The sequence below is a fragment of the Euprymna scolopes genome, chromosome 41, assembly GCF_053919585.1.
Source record: "Euprymna scolopes isolate OS-2025 chromosome 41, ASM5391958v1, whole genome shotgun sequence".
Lineage (NCBI taxonomy): Eukaryota > Metazoa > Mollusca > Cephalopoda > Sepiida > Sepiolidae > Euprymna > Euprymna scolopes.
Genome location: NC_136522.1, coordinates 36,879,276 through 36,902,746, shown reverse-complemented (window position 1 = coordinate 36,902,746; position 23,471 = coordinate 36,879,276). Strand labels below are relative to the sequence as shown.

The window sequence follows — 23,471 nt, the reverse complement described above, 5'->3', positions numbered from 1 at the left end:
AAAGTCCAATGTGAACAAGTTCTAATTGAATCGTCCCCCTAAGTAATCCAAGTTACAAAATTCCCACTGTTTACTATGCTAAAATCACAATGACTAATGTATACCTATTAACCCTTATCCTCGAGTGGCCTCTGGGCCTTGATAAGTGGTGACACCCATGTAAAAAAAAAAAAAAAAGTAATAATAATTCCTTCAACCAATAAACATTCATTTCAAAATACATGTTCAAACGTTACACATAACATACTATTTTAAACTGAGAAAGGAGCTAAATCCCCAAAGAGACTCAACAAACAACAAAAAGAGATTATTTTTTTAATATTTGTTTTCTTTTTATTTTCAAAATGGCTTTATACAAATAAATTTACAAAAAACGAAAACACTGTTAAATCTATCACAAAAATACTTTACTTTATTGCAGAACACAAAATTAAGAAAAAAATGTTCAGTTTTGGAGATTCAAAGGTGACCTTGGAAAAATTTTAAGCATTAATCCCTGAAGAATAAAAGAAATAGAAAGAATTTATTACAAGCATCACCATTAAAATTCATGGCTTCAAATAGATTGTCATATTATGAAGATGACCTATGGTCACGAAGTGCTGAGAGTGGGGGGGGGCAAGTAGGAAATGACTTACAACGAATAAAGGAAATGACAAAGAATGTATTTTTATATTGAGCTTTTAGATTTGACAAATGATAATAGAAATCTACAGAAAAGATAAGAAAGAGAATCAATGACACTTGATTGGGAAGATGAGATACTTAGAAACGGAAGAGCATCTTCCAATTAGCTGGGGTGGGGAACACTAGGTAGTCAGTAGTGAGTTAACAGTGGGCAACGGTTGACGACGGGTGGACTGTAGGAGTTTGAATGCCACTGAAGGTAGATTGAATGGTTGAACCAGATCGAGAGCCCTCGAACAACCAGAGATAAATTAATCAAATAACCTATGAAGACGGCCTCGACAGTAGAGATATAAATGTGAACCTCAGCATGAAGAGAGTAGTTTCACACACACCCAGTTTCCAACTGCTATGTATGTGAAGCATTGACATTGTGTTTTTCCAATGTTTATTTTATTTTTCTACTTGCGGACCCACGTGTGTCCTCATTGCCAGTTGCCAGTGAGAAAATGACGATATGCCATAAGAAGATAAGAAGTGGAATGAGAAATCCACGACACGCACAATGTTTGGGAGTTGGCAACCTACCAATGTGCCACATGTTGTCACAAATGGTGCTGTGACAAGAATCCGACACTGGGGTGATTTCACAGCAAGGTTTTTGATGGGTAAAAAAAGAGAAAGGAACATGCAGAAGAAACTAAAATGAAATAACAAAATTCATTTAGAGAGAAAGAAAAAAAAAACAATATATCTTTGTGAAGGTCGAGTGTTTCCAATGAAAAAAAAACATGGACACACAAAAAGAAAGTGAAGGAAAGAAAACAACATGCCAAGCAACCAAGGACGAAGGAGGAAAAGAGAATTGAGAAACAATGAAAATGAAAGGTGAAAAAAAAAAAACAAAAACGAGGGAGGAAAAGAGAATTGAGAAACAATGAAAATGAACGGTGAAAAAAAAAACAAAAACGAAGGAGGAAAAGAGAATTGAGAAACAATGAAAATGAAAGGTGAAAAAAAAAACAAAAACGAAGGAGGAAAAGAGAATTGAGAAACAATGAAAATGAAAGGTGAAAAAACAAAACAAAAACGAAGGAGGAAAAGAGAATTGAGAAACAATGAAAATGAAAGGTGAAAAAAAAACAAAAACGAAGGAGGAAAAGAGAATTGAGAAACAATGAAAATGAAAGGTGAAAAAAAAAACAAAAACGAAGGAGGAAAAGAGAATTGAGAAACAATGAAAATGAAAGGTGAAAAAAAACAACAACAAAAACGAAGGAGGAAAAGAGAATTAAGAAACAATGAAAATGAAAGGTGAAAAAAAACAACAAAAACGAAGGAGGAAAAGAGAATTGAGAAACAATGAAAATGAAAGGTGAAAAAAAAAACAAAAACGAAGGAGGAAAAGAGAATTGAGAAACAATGAAAATGAAAGGTGAAAAAAAAAACAAAAACGAAGGAGGAAAAGAGAATTGAGAAACAATGAAAATGAAAGGTGAAAAAAAAAACAAAAACGAAGGAGGAAAAGAGAATTGAGAAACAATGAAAATGAAAGGTGAAAAAAAAAAAAAAACGAAGGAGGAAAAGAGAATTGAGAAACAATGAAAATGAAAGGTGAAAAAACAAAACAAAAACGAAGGAGGAAAAGAGAATTGAGAAACAATGAAAATGAAATGTGAAAAAAAAAAAAAAAAAAACGAAGGAGGAAAAGAGAATTGAGAAACAATGAAAATGAAAGGTGAAAAAAAAACAACAAAAACGAAGGAGGAAAAGAGAATTGAGAAACAATGAAAATGAAAGGTGAAAAAAAAAACAAAAACGAAGGAGGAAAAGAGAATTGAGAAACAATGAAAATGAAAGGTGAAAAAACAAAACAAAAACGAAGGAGGAAAAGAGAATTGAGAAACAATGAAAATGAAAGGTGAAAAAAAAACAAAAACGAAGGAGGAAAAGAGAATTGAGAAACAATGAAAATGAAAGGTGAAAAAACAAAACAAAAACGAAGGAGGAAAAGAGAATTGAGAAACAATGAAAATGAAAGGTGAAAAAACAAAACAAAAACGAAGGAGGAAAAGAGAATTGAGAAACAATGAAAATGAAAGGTGAAAAAAAAAACAAAAACGAAGGAGGAAAAGAGAATTGAGAAACAATGAAAATGAAAGGTGAAAAAAAAAAAAAACGAAGGAGGAAAAGAGAATTGAGAAACAATGAAAATGAAAGGTGAAAAAAAAAAAAAAAAAACGAAGGAGGAAAAGAGAATTGAGAAACAATGAAAATGAAAGGTGAAAAAAAAAAAAAAAACGAAGGAGGAAAAGAGAATTGAGAAACAATGAAAATGAAAGGTGAAAAAAAAAAAAAAACGAAGGAGGAAAAGAGAATTTAGAAACAATGAAAATGAAAGGTGAAAAAAAAAAAAAAACGAAGGAGGAAAAGAGAATTGAGAAACAATGAAAAGTGAAAAAAAAAAAAAAACGAAGGAGGAAAAGAGAATTGAGAAACAATGAAAATGAAAGGTGAAAAAAAAAAAAAAAACGAAGGAGGAAAAGAGAATTGAGAAACAATGAAAATGAAAGGTGAAAAAAAAAAAAAAAACGAAGGAGGAAAAGAGAATTGAGAAACAATGAAAATGAAAGGTGAAAAAACAAAACAAAAACGAAGGAGGAAAAGAGAATTGAGAAACAATGAAAATGAAAGGTGAAAAAACAAAACAAAAACGAAGGAGGAAAAGAGAATTGAGAAACAATGAAAATGAAAGGTGAAAAAAAAAAAAAAAACGAAGGAGGAAAAGAGAATTGAGAAACAATGAAAATGAAAGGTGAAAAAACAAAACAAAAACGAAGGAGGAAAAGAGAATTGAGAAACAATGAAAATGAAAGGTGAAAAAAAACAACAACAAAAACGAAGGAGGAAAAGAGAATTGAGAAACAATGAAAATGAAAGGTGAAAAAAAACAACAAAAACGAAGGAGGAAAAGAGAATTGAGAAACAATGAAAATGAAAGGTGAAAAAAAACAACAAAAACGAAGGAGGAAAAGAGAATTGAGAAACAATGAAAATGAAAGGTGAAAAAAAAAACAAAAACGAAGGAGGAAAAGAGAATTGAGAAACAATGAAAATGAAAGGTGAAAAAAAAAACAAAAACGAAGGAGGAAAAGAGAATTGAGAAACAATGAAAATGAAAGGTGAAAAAAAAACAAAAACGAAGGAGGAAAAGAGAATTGAGAAACAATGAAAATGAAAGGTGAAAAAACAAAACAAAAACGAAGGAGGAAAAGAGAATTGAGAAACAATGAAAATGAAATGTGAAAAAAAAAAAAAAAAAAACGAAGGAGGAAAAGAGAATTGAGAAACAATGAAAATGAAAGGTGAAAAAAAAACAACAAAAACGAAGGAGGAAAAGAGAATTGAGAAACAATGAAAATGAAAGGTGAAAAAAAAAACAAAAACGAAGGAGGAAAAGAGAATTGAGAAACAATGAAAATGAAAGGTGAAAAAACAAAACAAAAACGAAGGAGGAAAAGAGAATTGAGAAACAATGAAAATGAAAGGTGAAAAAAAAACAAAAACGAAGGAGGAAAAGAGAATTGAGAAACAATGAAAATGAAAGGTGAAAAAACAAAACAAAAACGAAGGAGGAAAAGAGAATTGAGAACCAATGAAAATGAAAGGTGAAAAAACAAAACAAAAACGAAGGAGGAAAAGAGAATTGAGAAACAATGAAAATGAAAGGTGAAAAAAAAAAACAAAAACGAAGGAGGAAAAGAGAATTGAGAAACAATGAAAATGAAAGGTGAAAAAAAAAAAAAAACGAAGGAGGAAAAGAGAATTGAGAAACAATGAAAATGAAAGGTGAAAAAAAAAAAAAAACGAAGGAGGAAAAGAGAATTGAGAAACAATGAAAATGAAAGGTGAAAAAAAAAAAAAAACGAAGGAGGAAAAGAGAATTGAGAAACAATGAAAATGAAAGGTGAAAAAAAAAAAAAAAAACGAAGGAGGAAAAGAGAATTGAGAAACAATGAAAATGAAAGGTGAAAAAAAAAAAAAACGAAGGAGGAAAAGAGAATTGAGAAACAATGAAAATGAAAGGTGAAAAAAAAACAAAAACGAAGGAGGAAAAGAGAATTGAGAAACAATGAAAATGAAAGGTGAAAAAAAAAACAAAAACGAAGGAGGAAAAGAGAATTGAGAAACAATGAAAATGAAAGGTGAAAAAAAAAACAAAAACGAAGGAGGAAAAGAGAATTGAGAAACAATGAAAATGAAAGGTGAAAAAAAACAAAACAAAAACGAAGGAGGAAAAGAGAATTGAGAAACAATGAAAATGAAAGGTGAAAAAAAAAAAACAAAACGAAGGAGGAAAAGAGAATTGAGAAACAATGAAAATGAAAGGTGAAAAAAAAACAACAAAAACGAGGGAGGAAAAGAGAATTGAGAAACAATGAAAATGAAAGGTGAAAAAAAACAAAACAAAAACGAAGGAGGAAAAGAGAATTGAGAAACAATGAAAATGAAAGGTGAAAAAAAAACAAAAACGAAGGAGGAAAAGAGAATTGAGAAACAATGAAAATGAAAGGTGAAAAAAAAACAAAACAAAAACGAAGGAGGAAAAGAGAATTGAGAAACAATGAAAATGAAAGGTGAAAAAAAAAAAAAAAACGAAGGAGGAAAAGAGAATTGAGAAACAATGAAAATGAAAGGTGAAAAAAAACAACAAAAACGAAGGAGGAAAAGAGACTTGAGAAACAATGAAAATGAAAGGTGAAAAAAAAAAACAAAAACGAAGGAGGAAAAGAGAATTGAGAAACAATGAAAATGAAAGGTGAAAAAAAAACAACAAAAACGAAGGAGGAAAAGAGAATTAAGAAACAATGAAAATGAAAGGTGAAAAAAAAAACAAAAACGAAGGAGGAAAAGAGAATTGAGAAACAATGAAAATGAAAGGTGAAAAAAAAACAACAAAAACGAAGGAGGAAAAGAGAATTGAGAAACAATGAAAATGAAAGGTGAAAAAAAAAACAACAAAAACGAAGGAGGAAAAGAGAATTGAGAAACAATGAAAATGAAAGGTGAAAAAAAACAAAACAAAAACGAAGGAGGAAAAGAGAATTGAGAAACAATGAAAATGAAAGGTGAAAAAAAAAACAAAAACGAAGGAGGAAAAGAGAATTGAGAAACAATGAAAATGAAAGGTGAAAAAAAACAAAACAAAAACGAAGGAGGAAAAGAGAATTGAGAAACAATGAAAATGAAAGGTGAAAAAAAAAAACAAAAACGAAGGAGGAAAAGAGAATTGAGAAACAATGAAAATGAAAGGTGAAAAAAAACAACAAAAACGAAGGAGGAAAAGAGAATTGAGAAACAATGAAAATGAAAGGTGAAAAAAAAAACAAAAACGAAGGAGGAAAAGAGAATTGAGAAACAATGAAAATGAAAGGTGAAAAAAAACAAAACAAAAACGAAGGAGGAAAAGAGAATTGAGAAACAATGAAAATGAAAGGTGAAAAAAAAAAAACAAAAACGAAGGAGGAAAAGAGAATTGAGAAACAATGAAAATGAAAGGTGAAAAAAAACAAAACAAAAACGAAGGAGGAAAAGAGAATTGAGAAACAATGAAAATGAAAGGTGAAAAAAAAAACCAAAAACGAAGGAGGAAAAGAGAATTGAGAAACAATGAAAATGAAAGGTGAAAAAAAAACAAAACAAAAACGAAGGAGGAAAAGAGAATTGAGAAACAATGAAAATGAAAGGTGAAAAAAAAAACAAAAACGAAGGAGGAAAAGAGAATTGAGAAACAATGAAAATGAAAGGTGAAAAAAAACAAAACAAAAACGAAGGAGGAAAAGAGAATTGAGAAACAATGAAAATGAAAGGTGAAAAAAAAAACAAAAACGAAGGAGGAAAAGAGAATTGAGAAACAATGAAAATGAAAGGTGAAAAAAAAAACAAAAACGAAGGAGGAAAAGAGAATTGAGAAACAATGAAAATGAAAGGTGAAAAAAAAAACAAAAACGAAGGAGGAAAAGAGAATTGAGAAACAATGAAAATGAAAGGTGAAAAAAAACAAAACAAAAACGAAGGAGGAAAAGAGAATTGAGAAACAATGAAAATGAAAGGTGAAAAAAAAAAAAAACGAAGGAGGAAAAGAGAATTGAGAAACAATGAAAATGAAAGGTGAAAAAACAAAACAAAAACGAAGGAGGAAAAGAGAATTGAGAAACAATGAAAATGAAAGGTGAAAAAAAAAACAAAAACGAAGGAGGAAAAGAGAATTGAGAAACAATGAAAATGAAAGGTGAAAAAAAAAACAAAAACGAAGGAGGAAAAGAGAATTGAGAAACAATGAAAATGAAAGGTGAAAAAAAAAAAAAAAAAACGAAGGAGGAAAAGAGAATTGAGAAACAATGAAAATGAAAGGTGAAAAAAAAAAAAAAACGAAGGAGGAAAAGAGAATTGAGAAACAATGAAAATGAAAGGTGAAAAAAAACAAAACAAAAACGAAGGAGGAAAAGAGAATTGAGAAACAATGAAAATGAAAGGTGAAAAAAAAAACAAAAACGAAGGAGGAAAAGAGAATTGAGAAACAATGAAAATGAAAGGTGAAAAAACAAAACAAAAACGAAGGAGGAAAAGAGAATTGAGAAACAATGAAAATGAAAGGTGAAAAAAAAACAAAAAAAAACGAAGGAGGAAAAGAGAATTGAGAAACAATGAAAATGAAAGGTGAAAAAAAAAAAAAAAAAACGAAGGAGGAAAAGAGAATTGAGAAACAATGAAAATGAAAGGTGAAAAAAAAAAACAAAAACGAAGGAGGAAAAGAGAATTGAGAAACAATGAAAATGAAAGGTGAAAAAAAAAACAAAAACGAAGGAGGAAAAGAGAATTGAGAAACAATGAAAATGAAAGGTGAAAAAAAAAAAAAAAAAAACGAAGGAGGAAAAGAGAATTGAGAAACAATGAAAATGAAAGGTGAAAAAAAAAAAAAAACGAAGGAGGAATAGAGAATTGAGAAACAATGAAAATGAAAGGTGAAAAAAAAACAAAACAAAAACGAAGGAGGAAAAGAGAATTGAGAAACAATGAAAATGAAAGGTGAAAAAAAAAAAACAAAAACGAAGGAGGAAAAGAGAATTGAGAAACAATGAAAATGAAAGGTGAAAAAAAACAAAACAAAAACGAAGGAGGAAAAGAGAATTGAGAAACAATGAAAATGAAAGGTGAAAAAAAACAAAACAAAAACGAAGGAGGAAAAGAGAATTGAGAAACAATGAAAATGAAAGGTGAAAAAAAAAAACAAAAACGAAGGAGGAAAAGAGAATTGAGAAACAATGAAAATGAAAGGTGAAAAAAAACAAAACAAAAACGAAGGAGAAAAAGAGAATTGAGAAACAATGAAAATGAAAGGTGAAAAAAAACAAAACAAAAACGAAGGAGGAAAAGAGAATTGAGAAACAATGAAAATGAAAGGTGAAAAAACAAAACAAAAACGAAGGAGGAAAAGAGAATTGAGAAACAATGAAAATGAAAGGTGAAAAAAAAAAACAAAAACGAAGGAGGAAAAGAGAATTGAGAAACAATGAAAATGAAAGGTGAAAAAAAAACAAAAACGAAGGAGGAAAAGAGAATTGAGAAACAATGAAAATGAAAGGTGAAAAAAAAAACAAAAACGAAGGAGGAAAAGAGAATTGAGAAACAATGAAAATGAAAGGTGAAAAAAAAAAAAAAAACGAAGGAGGAAAAGAGAATTGAGAAACAATGAAAATGAAAGGTGAAAAAAAACAAAACAAAAACGAAGGAGGAAAAGAGAATTGAGAAACAATGAAAATGAAAGGTGAAAAAAAAAAAAAAACGAAGGAGGAAAAGAGAATTGAGAAACAATGAAAATGAAAGGTGAAAAAAAAACAACAAAAACGAAGGAGGAAAAGAGACTTGAGAAACAATGAAAATGAAAGGTGAAAAAAAAAACAAAAACGAAGGAGGAAAAGAGAATTGAGAAACAATGAAAATGAAAGGTGAAAAAAAAACAACAAAAACGAAGGAGGAAAAGAGAATTGAGAAACAATGAAAATGAAAGGTGAAAAAAAAAACAAAAACGAAGGAGGAAAAGAGAATTGAGAAACAATGAAAATGAAAGGTGAAAAAAAACAACAAAAACGAAGGAGGAAAAGAGAATTGAGAAACAATGAAAATGAAAGGTGAAAAAAAAAAAAAAAAACGAAGGAGGAAAAGAGAATTGAGAAACAATGAAAATGAAAGGTGAAAAAAAAACAACAAAAACGAAGGAGGAAAAGAGAATTGAGAAACAATGAAAATGAAAGGTGAAAAAAAACAAAACAAAAACGAAGGAGGAAAAGAGAATTGAGAAACAATGAAAATGAAAGGTGAAAAAAAAAACAAAAACGAAGGAGGAAAAGAGAATTGAGAAACAATGAAAATGAAAGGTGAAAAAAAACAAAACAAAAACGAAGGAGGAAAAGAGAATTGAGAAACAATGAAAATGAAAGGTGAAAAAAAAAACAAAAACGAAGGAGGAAAAGAGAATTGAGAAACAATGAAAATGAAAGGTGAAAAAAAAAAAACGAAGGAGGAAAAGAGAATTGAGAAACAATGAAAATGAAAGGTGAAAAAAAAAACAAAAACGAAGGAGGAAAAGAGAATTGAGAAACAATGAAAATGAAAGGTGAAAAAAAAAACAAAAACGAAGGAGGAAAAGAGAATTGAGAAACAATGAAAATGAAAGGTGAAAAAAAAAACAAAAACGAAGGAGGAAAAGAGAATTGAGAAACAATGAAAATGAAAGGTGAAAAAAAAAAAACAAAAACGAAGGAGGAAAAGAGAATTGAGAAACAATGAAAATGAAAGGTGAAAAAAAAAAAAAAAACGAAGGAGGAAAAGAGAATTGAGAAACAATGAAAATGAAAGGTGAAAAAAAACAAAACAAAAACGAAGGAGGAAAAGAGAATTGAGAAACAATGAAAATGAAAGGTGAAAAAAAAACAAAAACGAAGGAGGAAAAGAGAATTGAGAAACAATGAAAATGAAAGGTGAAAAAACAAAACAAAAACGAAGGAGGAAAAGAGAATTGAGAAACAATGAAAATGAAAGGTGAAAAAAAAACAAAAAAAAAACGAAGGAGGAAAAGAGAATTGAGAAACAATGAAAATGAAAGGTGAAAAAAAACAACAAAAACGAAGGAGGAAAAGAGAATTGAGAAAAAATGAAAATGAAAGGTGAAAAAAAACAACAAAAACGAAGGAGGAAAAGAGAATTGAGAAACAATGAAAATGAAAGGTGAAAAAAAAACAAAAACGAAGGAGGAAAAGAGAATTGAGAAACAATGAAAATGAAAGGTGAAAAAAAAACAAAACAAAAACGAAGGAGGAAAAGAGAATTGAGAAACAATGAAAATGAAAGGTGAAAAAAAAAAAAACAAAAACGAAGGAGGAAAAGAGAATTGAGAAACAATGAAAATGAAAGGTGAAAAAAAAAAAAAACAAAAACGAAGGAGGAAAAGAGAATTGAGAAACAATGAAAATGAAAGGTGAAAAAAAACAAAACAAAAACGTAGGAGGAAAAGAGAATTGAGAAACAATGAAAATGAAAGGTGAAAAAAAAAAACAAAAACGAAGGAGGAAAAGAGAATTGAGAAACAATGAAAATGAAAGGTGAAAAAAAACAAAACAAAAACGAAGGAGGAAAAGAGAATTGAGAAACAATGAAAATGAAAGGTGAAAAAAAAACAACAAAAACGAAGGAGGAAAAGAGAATTGAGAAACAATGAAAATGAAAGGTGAAAAAAAAAAAAAAAACGAAGGAGGAAAAGAGAATTGAGAAACAATGAAAATGAAAGGTGAAAAAAAAAACAAAAACGAAGGAGGAAAAGAGAATTGAGAAACAATGAAAATGAAAGGTGAAAAAAAAAACAAAAAAAAAACGAAGGAGGAAAAGAGAATTGAGAAACAATGAAAATGAAAGGTGAAAAAAAAAAAAAAAACGAAGGAGGAAAAGAGAATTGAGAAACAATGAAAATGAAAGGTGAAAAAAAACAAAACAAAAACGAAGGAGGAAAAGAGAATTGAGAAACAATGAAAATGAAAGGTGAAAAAAAACAAAACAAAAACGAAGGAGGAAAAGAGAATTGAGAAACAATGAAAATGAAAGGTGAAAAAAAACAAAACAAAAACGAAGGAGGAAAAGAGAATTGAGAAACAATGAAAATGAAAGGTGAAAAAAAAACAAAACAAAAACGAAGGAGGAAAAGAGAATTGAGAAACAATGAAAATGAAAGGTGAAAAAAAAAACAAAAACGAAGGAGGAAAAGAGAATTGAGAAACAATGACAATGAAAGGTGAAAAAAACAAAACAAAAACGAAGGAGGAAAAGAGAATTGAGAAACAATGAAAATGAAAGGTGAAAAAAAACAACAAAAACGAAGGAGGAAAAGAGAATTGAGAAACAATGAAAATGAAAGGTGAAAAAAAACAACAAAAACGAAGGAGGAAAAGAGAATTGAGAAACAATGAAAATGAAACGTGAAAAAAAAAAAAACAAAAACGAAGGAGGAAAAGAGAATTGAGAAACAATGAAAATGAAAGGTGAAAAAAAAAACAAAACAAAACCGAAGGAGGAAAAGAGAATTGAGAAACAATGAAAATGAAAGGTGAAAAAAAAAAAAAAAAAAACGAAGGAGGAAAAGAGAATTGAGAAACAATGAAAATGAAAGGTGAAAAAAAAAACAAAAACGAAGGAGGAAAAGAGAATTGAGAAACAATGAAAATGAAAGGTGAAAAAAAAAAAAAAAAACGAAGGAGGAAAAGAGAATTGAGAAACAATGAAAATGAAAGGTGAATAAAAACAAAACAAAAACGAAGGAGGAAAAGAGAATTGAGAAACAATGAAAATGAAAGGTGAAACAAAAAAAAACAAAAACGAAGGAGGAAAAGAGAATTGAGAAACAATGAAAATGAAAGGTGAAAAAAAACAACAAAAACGAAGGAGGAAAAGAGAATTGAGAAACAATGAAAATGAAAGGTGAAAAAAAAACAAAAACGAAGGAGGAAAAGAGAATTGAGAAACAATGAAAATGAAAGGTGAAAAAAAAACAAAACAAAAACGAAGGAGGAAAAGAGAATTGAGAAACAATGAAAATGAAAGGTGAAAAAAAAAAAAAAACGAAGGAGGAAAAGAGAATTGAGAAACAATGAAAATGAAAGGTGAAAAAAAACAAAACAAAAACGAAGGAGGAAAAGAGAATTGAGAAACAATGAAAATGAAAGGTGAAAAAAAAAACAAAAACGAAGGAGGAAAAGAGAATTGAGAAACAATGAAAATGAAAGGTGAAAAAAAAAACAAAAACGAAGGAGGAAAAGAGAATTGAGAAACAATGAAAATGAAAGGTGAAAAAAAAAAAAACGAAGGAGGAAAAGAGAATTGAGAAACAATGAAAATGAAAGGTGAAAAAAAAAACAAAAACGAAGGAGGAAAAGAGAATTGAGAAACAATGAAAATGAAAGGTGAAAAAAAAAACAAAAACGAAGGAGGAAAAGAGAATTGAGAAACAATGAAAATGAAAGGTGAAAAAAAAAACAAAAACGAAGGAGGAAAAGAGAATTGAGAAACAATGAAAATGAAAGGTGAAAAAAAAAAACAAAAACGAAGGAGGAAAAGAGAATTGAGAAACAATGAAAATGAAAGGTGAAAAAAAAAACAAAAACGAAGGAGGAAAAGAGAATTGAGAAACAATGAAAATGAAAGGTGAAAAAAAACAAAACAAAAACGAAGGAGGAAAAGAGAATTGAGAAACAATGAAAATGAAAGGTGAAAAAAAAACAAAAACGAAGGAGGAAAAGAGAATTGAGAAACAATGAAAATGAAAGGTGAAAAAACAAAACAAAAACGAAGGAGGAAAAGAGAATTGAGAAACAATGAAAATGAAAGGTGAAAAAAAAACAAAAAAAAAACGAAGGAGGAAAAGAGAATTGAGAAACAATGAAAATGAAAGGTGAAAAAAAACAACAAAAACGAAGGAGGAAAAGAGAATTGAGAAAAAATGAAAATGAAAGGTGAAAAAAAACAACAAAAACGAAGGAGGAAAAGAGAATTGAGAAACAATGAAAATGAAAGGTGAAAAAAAAACAAAAACGAAGGAGGAAAAGAGAATTGAGAAACAATGAAAATGAAAGGTGAAAAAAAAAACAAAACAAAAACGAAGGAGGAAAAGAGAATTGAGAAACAATGAAAATGAAAGGTGAAAAAAAAAAAAACAAAAACGAAGGAGGAAAAGAGAATTGAGAAACAATGAAAATGAAAGGTGAAAAAAAAACAAAACAAAAACGAAGGAGGAAAAGAGAATTGAGAAACAATGAAAATGAAAGGTGAAAAAAAACAAAACAAAAACGTAGGAGGAAAAGAGAATTGAGAAACAATGAAAATGAAAGGTGAAAAAAAAAACAAAAACGAAGGAGGAAAAGAGAATTGAGAAACAATGAAAATGAAAGGTGAAAAAAAACAAAACAAAAACGAAGGAGGAAAAGAGAATTGAGAAACAATGAAAATGAAAGGTGAAAAAAAAACAACAAAAACGAAGGAGGAAAAGAGAATTGAGAAACAATGAAAATGAAAGGTGAAAAAAAAAAAAAACGAAGGAGGAAAAGAGAATTGAGAAACAATGAAAATGAAAGGTGAAAAAAAAAACAAAAACGAAGGAGGAAAAGAGAATTGAGAAACAATGAAAATGAAAGGTGAAAAAAAAACAAAACAAAAACGAAGGAGGAAAAGAGAATTGAGAAACAATGAAAATGAAAGGTGAAAAAAAAAAAAAAAAACGAAGGAGGAAAAGAGAATTGAGAAACAATGAAAATGAAAGGTGAAAAAAAACAAAACAAAAACGAAGGAGGAAAAGAGAATTGAGAAACAATGAAAATGAAAGGTGAAAAAAAACAAAACAAAAACGAAGGAGGAAAAGAGAATTGAGAAACAATGAAAATGAAAGGTGAAAAAAAACAAAACAAAAACGAAGGAGGAAAAGAGAATTGAGAAACAATGAAAATGAAAGGTGAAAAAAAAACAAAACAAAAACGAAGGAGGAAAAGAGAATTGAGAAACAATGAAAATGAAAGGTGAAAAAAAAAACAAAAACGAAGGAGGAAAAGAGAATTGAGAAACAATGACAATGAAAGGTGAAAAAAACAAAACAAAAACGAAGGAGGAAAAGAGAATTGAGAAACAATGAAAATGAAAGGTGAAAAAAAACAACAAAAACGAAGGAGGAAAAGAGAATTGAGAAACAATGAAAATGAAAGGTGAAAAAAAACAACAAAAACGAAGGAGGAAAAGAGAATTGAGAAACAATGAAAATGAAAGGTGAAAAAAAAAAAAAACAAAAACGAAGGAGGAAAAGAGAATTGAGAAACAATGAAAATGAAAGGTGAAAAAAAAAACAAAACAAAACCGAAGGAGGAAAAGAGAATTGAGAAACAATGAAAATGAAAGGTGAAAAAAAAAAAAAAAAAAAACGAAGGAGGAAAAGAGAATTGAGAAACAATGAAAATGAAAGGTGAAAAAAAACAAAACAAAAACGAAGGAGGAAAAGAGAATTGAGAAACAATGAAAATGAAAGGTGAAAAAAAAAAAAAAAACGAAGGAGGAAAAGAGAATTGAGAAACAATGAAAATGAAAGGTGAAAAAAAAAAAAACAAAAACGAAGGAGGAAAAGAGAATTGAGAAACAATGAAAATGAAAGGTGAATAAAAACAAAACAAAAACGAAGGAGGAAAAGAGAATTGAGAAACAATGAAAATGAAAGGTGAAACAAAAAAAAAAAAAAACGAAGGAGGAAAAGAGAATTGAGAAACAATGAAAATGAAAGGTGAAAAAAAACAACAAAAACGAAGGAGGAAAAGAGAATTGAGAAACAATGAAAATGAAAGGTGAAAAAAAAACAAAAACGAAGGAGGAAAAGAGAATTGAGAAACAATGAAAATGAAAGGTGAAAAAAAACAAAACAAAAACGAAGGAGGAAAAGAGAATTGAGAAACAATGAAAATGAAAGGTGAAAAAAAAAAAAAAAACGAAGGAGGAAAAGAGAATTGAGAAACAATGAAAATGAAAGGTGAAAAAAAACAAAACAAAAACGAAGGAGGAAAAGAGAATTGAGAAACAATGAAAATGAAAGGTGAAAAAAAAAAACAAAAACGAAGGAGGAAAAGAGAATTGAGAAACAATGAAAATGAAAGGTGAAAAAAAAAAAAAACGAAGGAGGAAAAGAGAATTGAGAAACAATGAAAATGAAAGGTGAAAAAAAACAAAACAAAAACGAAGGAGGAAAAGAGAATTGAGAAACAATGAAAATGAAAGGTGAAAAAAAAAACAAAAACGAAGGAGGAAAAGAGAATTGAGAAACAATGAAAATGAAAGGTGAAAAAAAAAAACAAAAACGAAGGAGGAAAAGAGAATTGAGAAACAATGAAAATGAAAGGTGAAAAAAAAAACAAAAACGAAGGAGGAAAAGAGAATTGAGAAACAATGAAAATGAAAGGTGAAAAAAAAAAACAAAAACGAAGGAGGAAAAGAGAATTGAGAAACAATGAAAATGAAAGGTGAAAAAAAAAACAAAAACGAAGGAGGAAAAGAGAATTGAGAAACAATGAAAATGAAAGGTGAAAAAAAACAACAAAAACGAAGGAGGAAAAGAGAATTGAGAAACAATGAAAATGAAAGGTGAAAAAAACAACAAAAACGAAGGAGGAAAAGAGAATTGAGAAACAATGAAAATGAAAGGTGAAAAAATAAACAAAAACGAAGGAGGAAAAGAGAATTGAGAAACAATGAAAATGAAAGGTGAAAAAAAAAACAAAAACGAAGGAGGAAAAGAGAATTGAGAAACAATGAAAATGAAAGGTGAAAAAAAAACAAAAACGAAGGAGGAAAAGAGAATTGAGAAACAATGAAAATGAAAGGTGAAAAAAAAACAAAACAAAAACGAAGGAGGAAAAGAGAATTGAGAAACAATGAAAATGAAAGGTGAAAAAAAAAAAAAAACGAAGGAGGAAAAGAGAATTGAGAAACAATGAAAATGAAAGGTGAAAAAAAACAACAAAAACGAAGGAGGAAAAGAGAATTGAGAAACAATGAAAATGAAAGGTGAAAAAAAACAACAAAAACGAAGGAGGAAAAGAGAATTGAGAAACAATGAAAATGAAAGGTGAAAAAACAAAACAAAAACGAAGGAGGAAAAGAGAATTGAGAAACAATGAAAATGAAAGGTGAAAAAAAAAAAACAAAAACGAAGGAGGAAAAGAGAATTGAGAAACAATGAAAATGAAAGGTGAAAAAAAAAACAAAAACGAAGGAGGAAAAGAGAATTGAGAAACAATGAAAATGAAAGGTGAAAAAAACAACAAAAACGAAGGAGGAAAAGAGAATTGAGAAACAATGAAAATGAAAGGTGAAAAAAACAACAAAAACGAAGGAGGAAAAGAGAATTGAGAAACAATGAAAATGAAAGGTGAAAAAAAAAAACAAAAACGAAGGAGGAAAAGAGAATTGAGAAACAATGAAAATGAAAGGTGAAAAAAAAAACAAAAACGAAGGAGGAAAAGAGAATTGAGAAACAATGAAAATGAAAGGTGAAAAAAAACAACAAAAACGAAGGAGGAAAAGAGAATTGAGAAACAATGAAAATGAAAGGTGAAAAAAAACAACAAAAACGAAGGAGGAAAAGAGAATTGAGAAACAATGAAAATGAAAGGTGAAAAAAAAAACAAAAACGAAGGAGGAAAAGAGAATTGAGAAACAATGAAAATGAAAGGTGAAAAAAAAAACAAAAACGAAGGAGGAAAAGAGAATTGAGAAACAATGAAAATGAAAGGTGAAAAAAAAAAAAAACAAAAACGAAGGAGGAAAAGAGAATTGAGAAACAATGAAAATGAAAGGTGAAAAAAAAAAAAAACAAAAACGAAGGAGGAAAAGAGAATTGAGAAACAATGAAAATGAAAGGTGAAAAAAAAAAAAAAACGAAGGAGGAAAAGAGAATTGAGAAACAATGAAAATGAAAGGTGAAAAAAAAAACAAAAACGAAGGAGGAAAAGAGAATTGAGAAACAATGAAAATGAAAGGTGAAAAAAAAAACAAAAACGAAGGAGGAAAAGAGAATTGAGAAACAATGAAAATGAAAGGTGAAAAAAAACAAAACAAAAACGAAGGAGGAAAAGAGAATTGAGAAACAATGAAAATGAAAGGTGAAAAAAAAAAAAAAAACGAAGGAGGAAAAGAGAATTGAGAAACAATGAAAATGAAAGGTGAAAAAAAACAACAAAAACAAAGGAGGAAAAGAGAATTGAGAAACAATGAAAATGAAAGGTGAAAAAAAACAACAAAAACGAAGGAGGAAAAGAGAATTGAGAAACAATGAAAATGAAAGGTGAAAAAACAAAACAAAAACGAAGGAGGAAAAGAGAATTGAGAAACAATGAAAATGAAAGGTGAAAAAAAAAACAAAAACGAAGGAGGAAAAGAGAATTGAGAAACAATGAAAATGAAAGGTGAAAAAAAAAAAAAAACGAAGGAGGAAAAGAGAATTGAGAAACAATGAAAATGAAAGGTGAAAAAAACAACAAAAACGAAGGAGGAAAAGAGAATTGAGAAACAATGAAAATGAAAGGTGAAAAAAACAACAAAAACGAAGGAGGAAAAGAGAATTGAGAAACAATGAAAATGAAAGGTGAAAAAAAAAAAAAACGAAGGAGGAAAAGAGAATTGAGAAACAATGAAAATGAAAGGTGAAAAAACAAAACAAAAACGAAGGAGGAAAAGAGAATTGAGAAACAATGAAAATGAAAGGTGAAAAAAAACAACAAAAACGAAGGAGGAAAAGAGAATTGAGAAACAATGAAAATGAAAGGTGAAAAAAAAACAACAAAAACGAAGGAGGAAAAGAGAATTGAGAAACAATGAAAATGAAAGGTGAAAAAAAAAAAAAAACGAAGGAGGAAAAGAGAATTGAGAAACAATGAAAATGAAAGGTGAACAAAAAAAACAAAAACGAAGGAGGAAAAGAGAATTGAGAAACAATGAAAATGAAAGGTGAAAAAAAAAACAAAAACGAAGGAGGAAAAGAGAATTGAGAAACAATGAAAATGAAAGGTGAAAAAAAACAAAACAAAAACGAAGGAGGAAAAGAGAATTGAGAAACAATGAAAATGAAAGGTGAAAAAAAAAAAAAAAACGAAGGAGGAAAAGAGAATTGAGAAACAATGAAAATGAAAGGTGAAAAAAAACAACAAAAACGAAGGAGGAAAAGAGAATTGAGAAACAATGAAAATGAAAGGTGAAAAAAAACAACAAAAACGAAGGAGGAAAAGAGAATTGAGAAACAATGAAAATGAAAGGTGAAAAAAAAAACAAAAACGAAGGAGGAAAAGAGAATTGAGAAACAATGAAAATGAAAGGTGAAAAAAAACAACAAAAACGAAGGAGGAAAAGAGAATTGAGAAACAATGAAAATGAAAGGTGAAAAAAAAAACAAAAACGAAGGAGGAAAAGAGAATTGAGAAACAATGAAAATGAAAGGTGAAAAAAAAAAAAAAAACGAAGGAGGAAAAGAGAATTGAGAAACAATGAAAATGAAAGGTGAAAAAAAACAACAAAAACGAAGGAGGAAAAAAGAATTGAGAAACAATGAAAATGAAAGGTGAAAAAAAAAAAAAAACGAACGAGGAAAAGAGAATTGAGAAACAATGAAAATGAAAGGTGAAAAAAAAAAAAAAAAAAACGAAGGAGGAAAAGAGAATTGAGAAACAATGAAAATGAAAGGTGAAAAAAAAAAAAACAAAAACGAAGGAGGAAAAGAGAATTGAGAAACAATGAAAATGAAAGGTGAAAAAAAAAAAAAAAAAACGAAGGAGGAAAAGAGAATTGAGAAACAATGAAAATGAAAGGTGAAAAAAAAACAAAAACGAAGGAGGAAAAGAGAATTGAGAAACAATGAAAATGAAAGGTGAAAAAAAACAACAAAAACGAAGGAGGAAAAGAGAATTGAGAAACAATGAAAATGAAAGGTGAAAAAAAAAAAAAAAACGAAGGAGGAAAAGAGAATTGAGAAACAATGAAAATGAAAGGTGAAAAAAAAAACAAAAACGAAGGAGGAAAAGAGAATTGAGAAACAATGAAAATGAAAGGTGAAAAAAAAAAAAAAAAAACGAAGGAGGAAAAGAGAATTGAGAAACAATGAAAATGAAAGGTGAAAAAAAAACAAAAACGAAGGAGGAAAAGAGAATTGAGAAACAATGAAAATGAAAGGTGAAAAAAAAAACAAAAACGAAGGAGGAAAAGAGAATTGAGAAACAATGAAAATGAAAGGTGAAAAAAAAAAAAAAAACGAAGGAGGAAAAGAGAATTGAGAAACAATGAAAATGAAAGGTGAAAAAAACAACAAAAACGAAGGAGGAAAAGAGAATTGAGAAACAATGAAAATGAAAGGTGAAAAAAACAACAAAAACGAAGGAGGAAAAGAGAATTGAGAAACAATGAAAATGAAAGGTGAAAAAAAAAAAAAACGAAGGAGGAAAAGAGAATTGAGAAACAATGAAAATGAAAGGTGAAAAAACAAAACAAAAACGAAGGAGGAAAAGAGAATTGAGAAACAATGAAAATGAAAGGTGAAAAAAAACAACAAAAACGAAGGAGGAAAAGAGAATTGAGAAACAATGAAAATGAAAGGTGAAAAAAAAACAACAAAAACGAAGGAGGAAAAGAGAATTGAGAAACAATGAAAATGAAAGGTGAAAAAAAAAAAAAAAACGAAGGAGGAAAAGAGAATTGAGAAACAATGAAAATGAAAGGTGAAAAAAAAAACAAAAACGAAGGAGGAAAAGAGAATTGAGAAACAATGAAAATGAAAGGTGAAAAAAAAAAACAAAAACGAAGGAGGAAAAGAGAATTGAGAAACAATGAAAATGAAAGGTGAAAAAAAACAAAACAAAAACGAAGGAGGAAAAGAGAATTGAGAAACAATGAAAATGAAAGGTGAAAAAAAAAAAAAAAACGAAGGAGGAAAAGAGAATTGAGAAACAATGAAAATGAAAGGTGAAAAAAAACAACAAAAACGAAGGAGGAAAAGAGAATTGAGAAACAATGAAAATGAAAGGTGAAAAAAAACAACAAAAACGAAGGAGGAAAAGAGAATTGAGAAACAATGAAAATGAAAGGTGAAAAAAAAAACAAAAACGAAGGAGGAAAAGAGAATTGAGAAACAATGAAAATGAAAGGTGAAAAAAAACAACAAAAACGAAGGAGGAAAAGAGAATTGAGAAACAATGAAAATGAAAGGTGAAAAAAAAAACAAAAACGAAGGAGGAAAAGAGAATTGAGAAACAATGAAAATGAAAGGTGAAAAAAAAAAAAAAACGAAGGAGGAAAAGAGAATTGAGAAACAATGAAAATGAAAGGTGAAAAAAAACAACAAAAACGAAGGAGGAAAAAAGAATTGAGAAACAATGAAAATGAAAGGTGAAAAAAAAAAAAAAAACGAACGAGGAAAAGAGAATTGAGAAACAATGAAAATGAAAGGTGAAAAAAAAAAAAAAAAAAACGAAGGAGGAAAACAGAATTGAGAAACAATGAAAATGAAAGGTGAAAAAAAAAAAAACAAAAACGAAGGAGGAAAAGAGAATTGAGAAACAATGAAAATGAAAGGTGAAAAAAAAAAAAAAAAACGAAGGAGGAAAAGAGAATTGAGAAACAATGAAAATGAAAGGTGAAAAAAAAACAAAAACGAAGGAGGAAAAGAGAATTGAGAAACAATGAAAATGAAAGGTGAAAAAAAACAACAAAAACGAAGGAGGAAAAGAGAATTGAGAAACAATGAAAATGAAAGGTGAAAAAAAAAACAAAAACGAAGGAGGAAAAGAGAATTGAGAAACAATGAAAATGAAAGGTGAAAAAAAAACAAAAACGAAGGAGGAAAAGAGAATTGAGAAACAATGAAAATGAAAGGTGAAAAAAAACAAAAACAAAAACGAAGGAGGAAAAGAGAATTGAGAAACAATGAAAATGAAAGGTGAAAAAAAACAACAAAAACGAAGGAGGAAAAGAGAATTGAGAAACAATGAAAATGAAAGGTGAAAAAAAAAAAAACAAAAACGAAGGAGGAAAAGAGAATTGAGAAACAATGAAAATGAAAGGTGAAAAAAAAAACAACAAAAACGAAGGAGGAAAAGAGAATTGAGAAACAATGAAAATGAAAGGTGAAAAAAAACAACAAAAACGAAGGAGGAAAAGAGAATTGAGAAACAATGAAAATGAAAGGTGAAAAAAAACAACAAAAACGAAGGAGGAAAAGAGAATTGAGAAACAATGATAAATGAAAGGTGAAAAAAAAAACAAAAACGAAGGAGGAAAAGAGAATTGAGAAACAATGAAAATGAAAGGTGAAAAAAAAACAACAAAAACGAAGGAGGAAAAGAGAATTGAGAAACAATGAAAATGAAAGGTGAAAAAAAAAACAAAAACGAAGGAGGAAAAGAGAATTGAGAAACAATGAAAATGAAAGGTGAAAAAAAAACAAAAACGAAGGAGGAAAAGAGAATTGAGAAACAATGAAAATGAAAGGTGAAAAAAAACAACAAAAACGAAGGAGGAAAAGAGAATTGAGAAACAATGAAAATGAAAGGTGAAAAAAAACAACAAAAACGAAGGAGGAAAAGAGAATTGAGAAACAATGAAAATGAAAGGTGAAAAAAAAAAAACAAAAACGAAGGAGGAAAAGAGAATTGAGAAACAATGAAAATGAAAGGTGAAAAAAAAAAAAAAAACGAAGGAGGAAAAGAGAATTGAGAAACAATGAAAATGAAAGGTGAATAAAAACAAAACAAAAACGAAGGAGGAAAAGAGAATTGAGAAACAATGAAAATGAAAGGTGAAACAAAAAAAACAAAAACGAAGGAGGAAAAGAGAATTGAGAAACAATGAAAATGAAAGGTGAAAAAAAACAACAAAAACGAAGGAGGAAAAGAGAATTGAGAAACAATGAAAATGAAAGGTGAAAAAAAAACAAAAACGAAGGAGGAAAAGAGAATTGAGAAACAATGAAAATGAAAGGTGAAAAAAAACAACAAAAACGAAGGAGGAAAAGAGAATTGAGAAACAATGAAAATGAAAGGTGAAAAAAAACAACAAAAACGAAGGAGGAAAAGAGAATTGAGAAACAATGAAAATGAAAGGTGAAAAAAAAAACAAAAACGAAGGAGGAAAAGAGAATTGAGAAACAATGAAAATGAAAGGTGAAAAAAAAAACAAAAACGAAGGAGGAAAAGAGAATTGAGAAACAATGAAAATGAAAGGTGAAAAAAAAAAAAAACAAAAACGAAGGAGGAAAAGAGAATTGAGAAACAATGAAAATGAAAGGTGAAAATAAAAACAAAAACGAAGGAGGAAAAGAGAATTGAGAAACAATGAAAATGAAAGGTGAAAAAAAAAAAAACAAAAACGAAGGAGGAAAAGAGAATTGAGAAACAATGAAAATGAAAGGTGAAAAAAAAAACAACAAAAACGAAGGAGGAAAAGAGAATTGAGAAACAATGAAAATGAAAGGTGAAAAAAAAAACAAAAACGAAGGAGGAAAAGAGAATTGAGAAACAATGAAAATGAAAGGTGAAAAAAAAAACAAAAACGAAGGAGGAAAAGAGAATTGAGAAACAATGAAAATGAAAGGTGAAAAAAAAAAAAAAAACGAAGGAGAAAGGAGAATTGAGAAACAATGAAAATGAAAGGTGAAAAAAAAAACAAAACAAAAACGAAGGAGGAAAAGAGAATTGAGAAACAATGAAAATGAAAGGTGAAAAAAAAAAAAAAAAACGAAGGAGGAAAAGAGAATTGAGAAACAATGAAAATGAAAGGTGAAAAAAAACAACAAAAACGAAGGAGGAAAAGAGAATTGAGAAACAATGAAAATGAAAGGTGAAAAAAAACAACAAAAACGAAGGAGGAAAAGAGAATTGAGAAACAATGAAAATGAAAGGTGAAAAAAAAAACAAAAACGAAGGAGGAAAAGAGAATTGAGAAACAATGAAAATGAAAGGTGAAAAAAAAACAACAAAAACGAAGGAGGAAAAGAGAATTGAGAAACAATGAAAATGAAAGGTGAAAAAAAAAACAAAAACGAAGGAGGAAAAGAGAATTGAGAAACAATGAAAATGAAAGGTGAAAAAAAAAACAAAAACGAAGGAGGAAAAGAGAATTGAGAAACAATGAAAATGAAAGGTGAAAAAAAACAACAAAAACGAAGGAGGAAAAGAGAATTGAGAAACAATGAAAATGAAAGGTGAAAAAAAACAACAAAAACGAAGGAGGAAAAGAGAATTGAGAAACAATGAAAATGAAAGGTGAAAAAAAAAAAACAAAAACGAAGGAGGAAAAGAGAATTGAGAAACAATGAAAATGAAAGGTGAAAAAAAAAAAAAAAAACGAAGGAGGAAAAGAGAATTGAGAAACAATGAAAATGAAAGGTGAATAAAAACAAAACAAAAACGAAGGAGGAAAAGAGAATTGAGAAACAATGAAAATGAAAGGTGAAACAAAAAAACAAAAACGAAGGAGGAAAAGAGAATTGAGAAACAATGAAAATGAAAGGTGAAAAAAAACAACAAAAACGAAGGAGGAAAAGAGAATTGAGAAACAATGAAAATGAAAGGTGAAAAAAAAAACAAAAACGAAGGAGGAAAAGAAAATTGAGAAACAATGAAAATGAAAGGTGAAAAAAAACAACAAAAACGAAGGAGGAAAAGAGAATTGAGAAACAATGAAAATGAAAGGTGAAAAAAAACAACAAAAACGAAGGAGGAAAAGAGAAT

General features: G+C 28.7%; 1 protein-coding gene across 4 annotated transcripts in view; it reads right to left on the bottom strand.

Annotated features, from left to right (window-relative positions):
* Positions 1–385: 385 nt before the first annotated feature.
* Positions 386–23,471, bottom strand: part of LOC145266475 (neurotrypsin-like) — a 219,882-nt gene continuing 196,796 nt past the window's right edge. For all 4 annotated transcript variants that reach the window (XM_080122166.1, XM_080122169.1, XM_080122168.1 and 1 more), the window contains one exon: positions 386–496. In XM_080122166.1, coding sequence (XP_079978292.1) covers positions 483–496 — 14 coding nt within the window. In that variant the 3' untranslated portion in view covers positions 386–482. The remainder of the gene's footprint in view (positions 497–23,471) is intronic.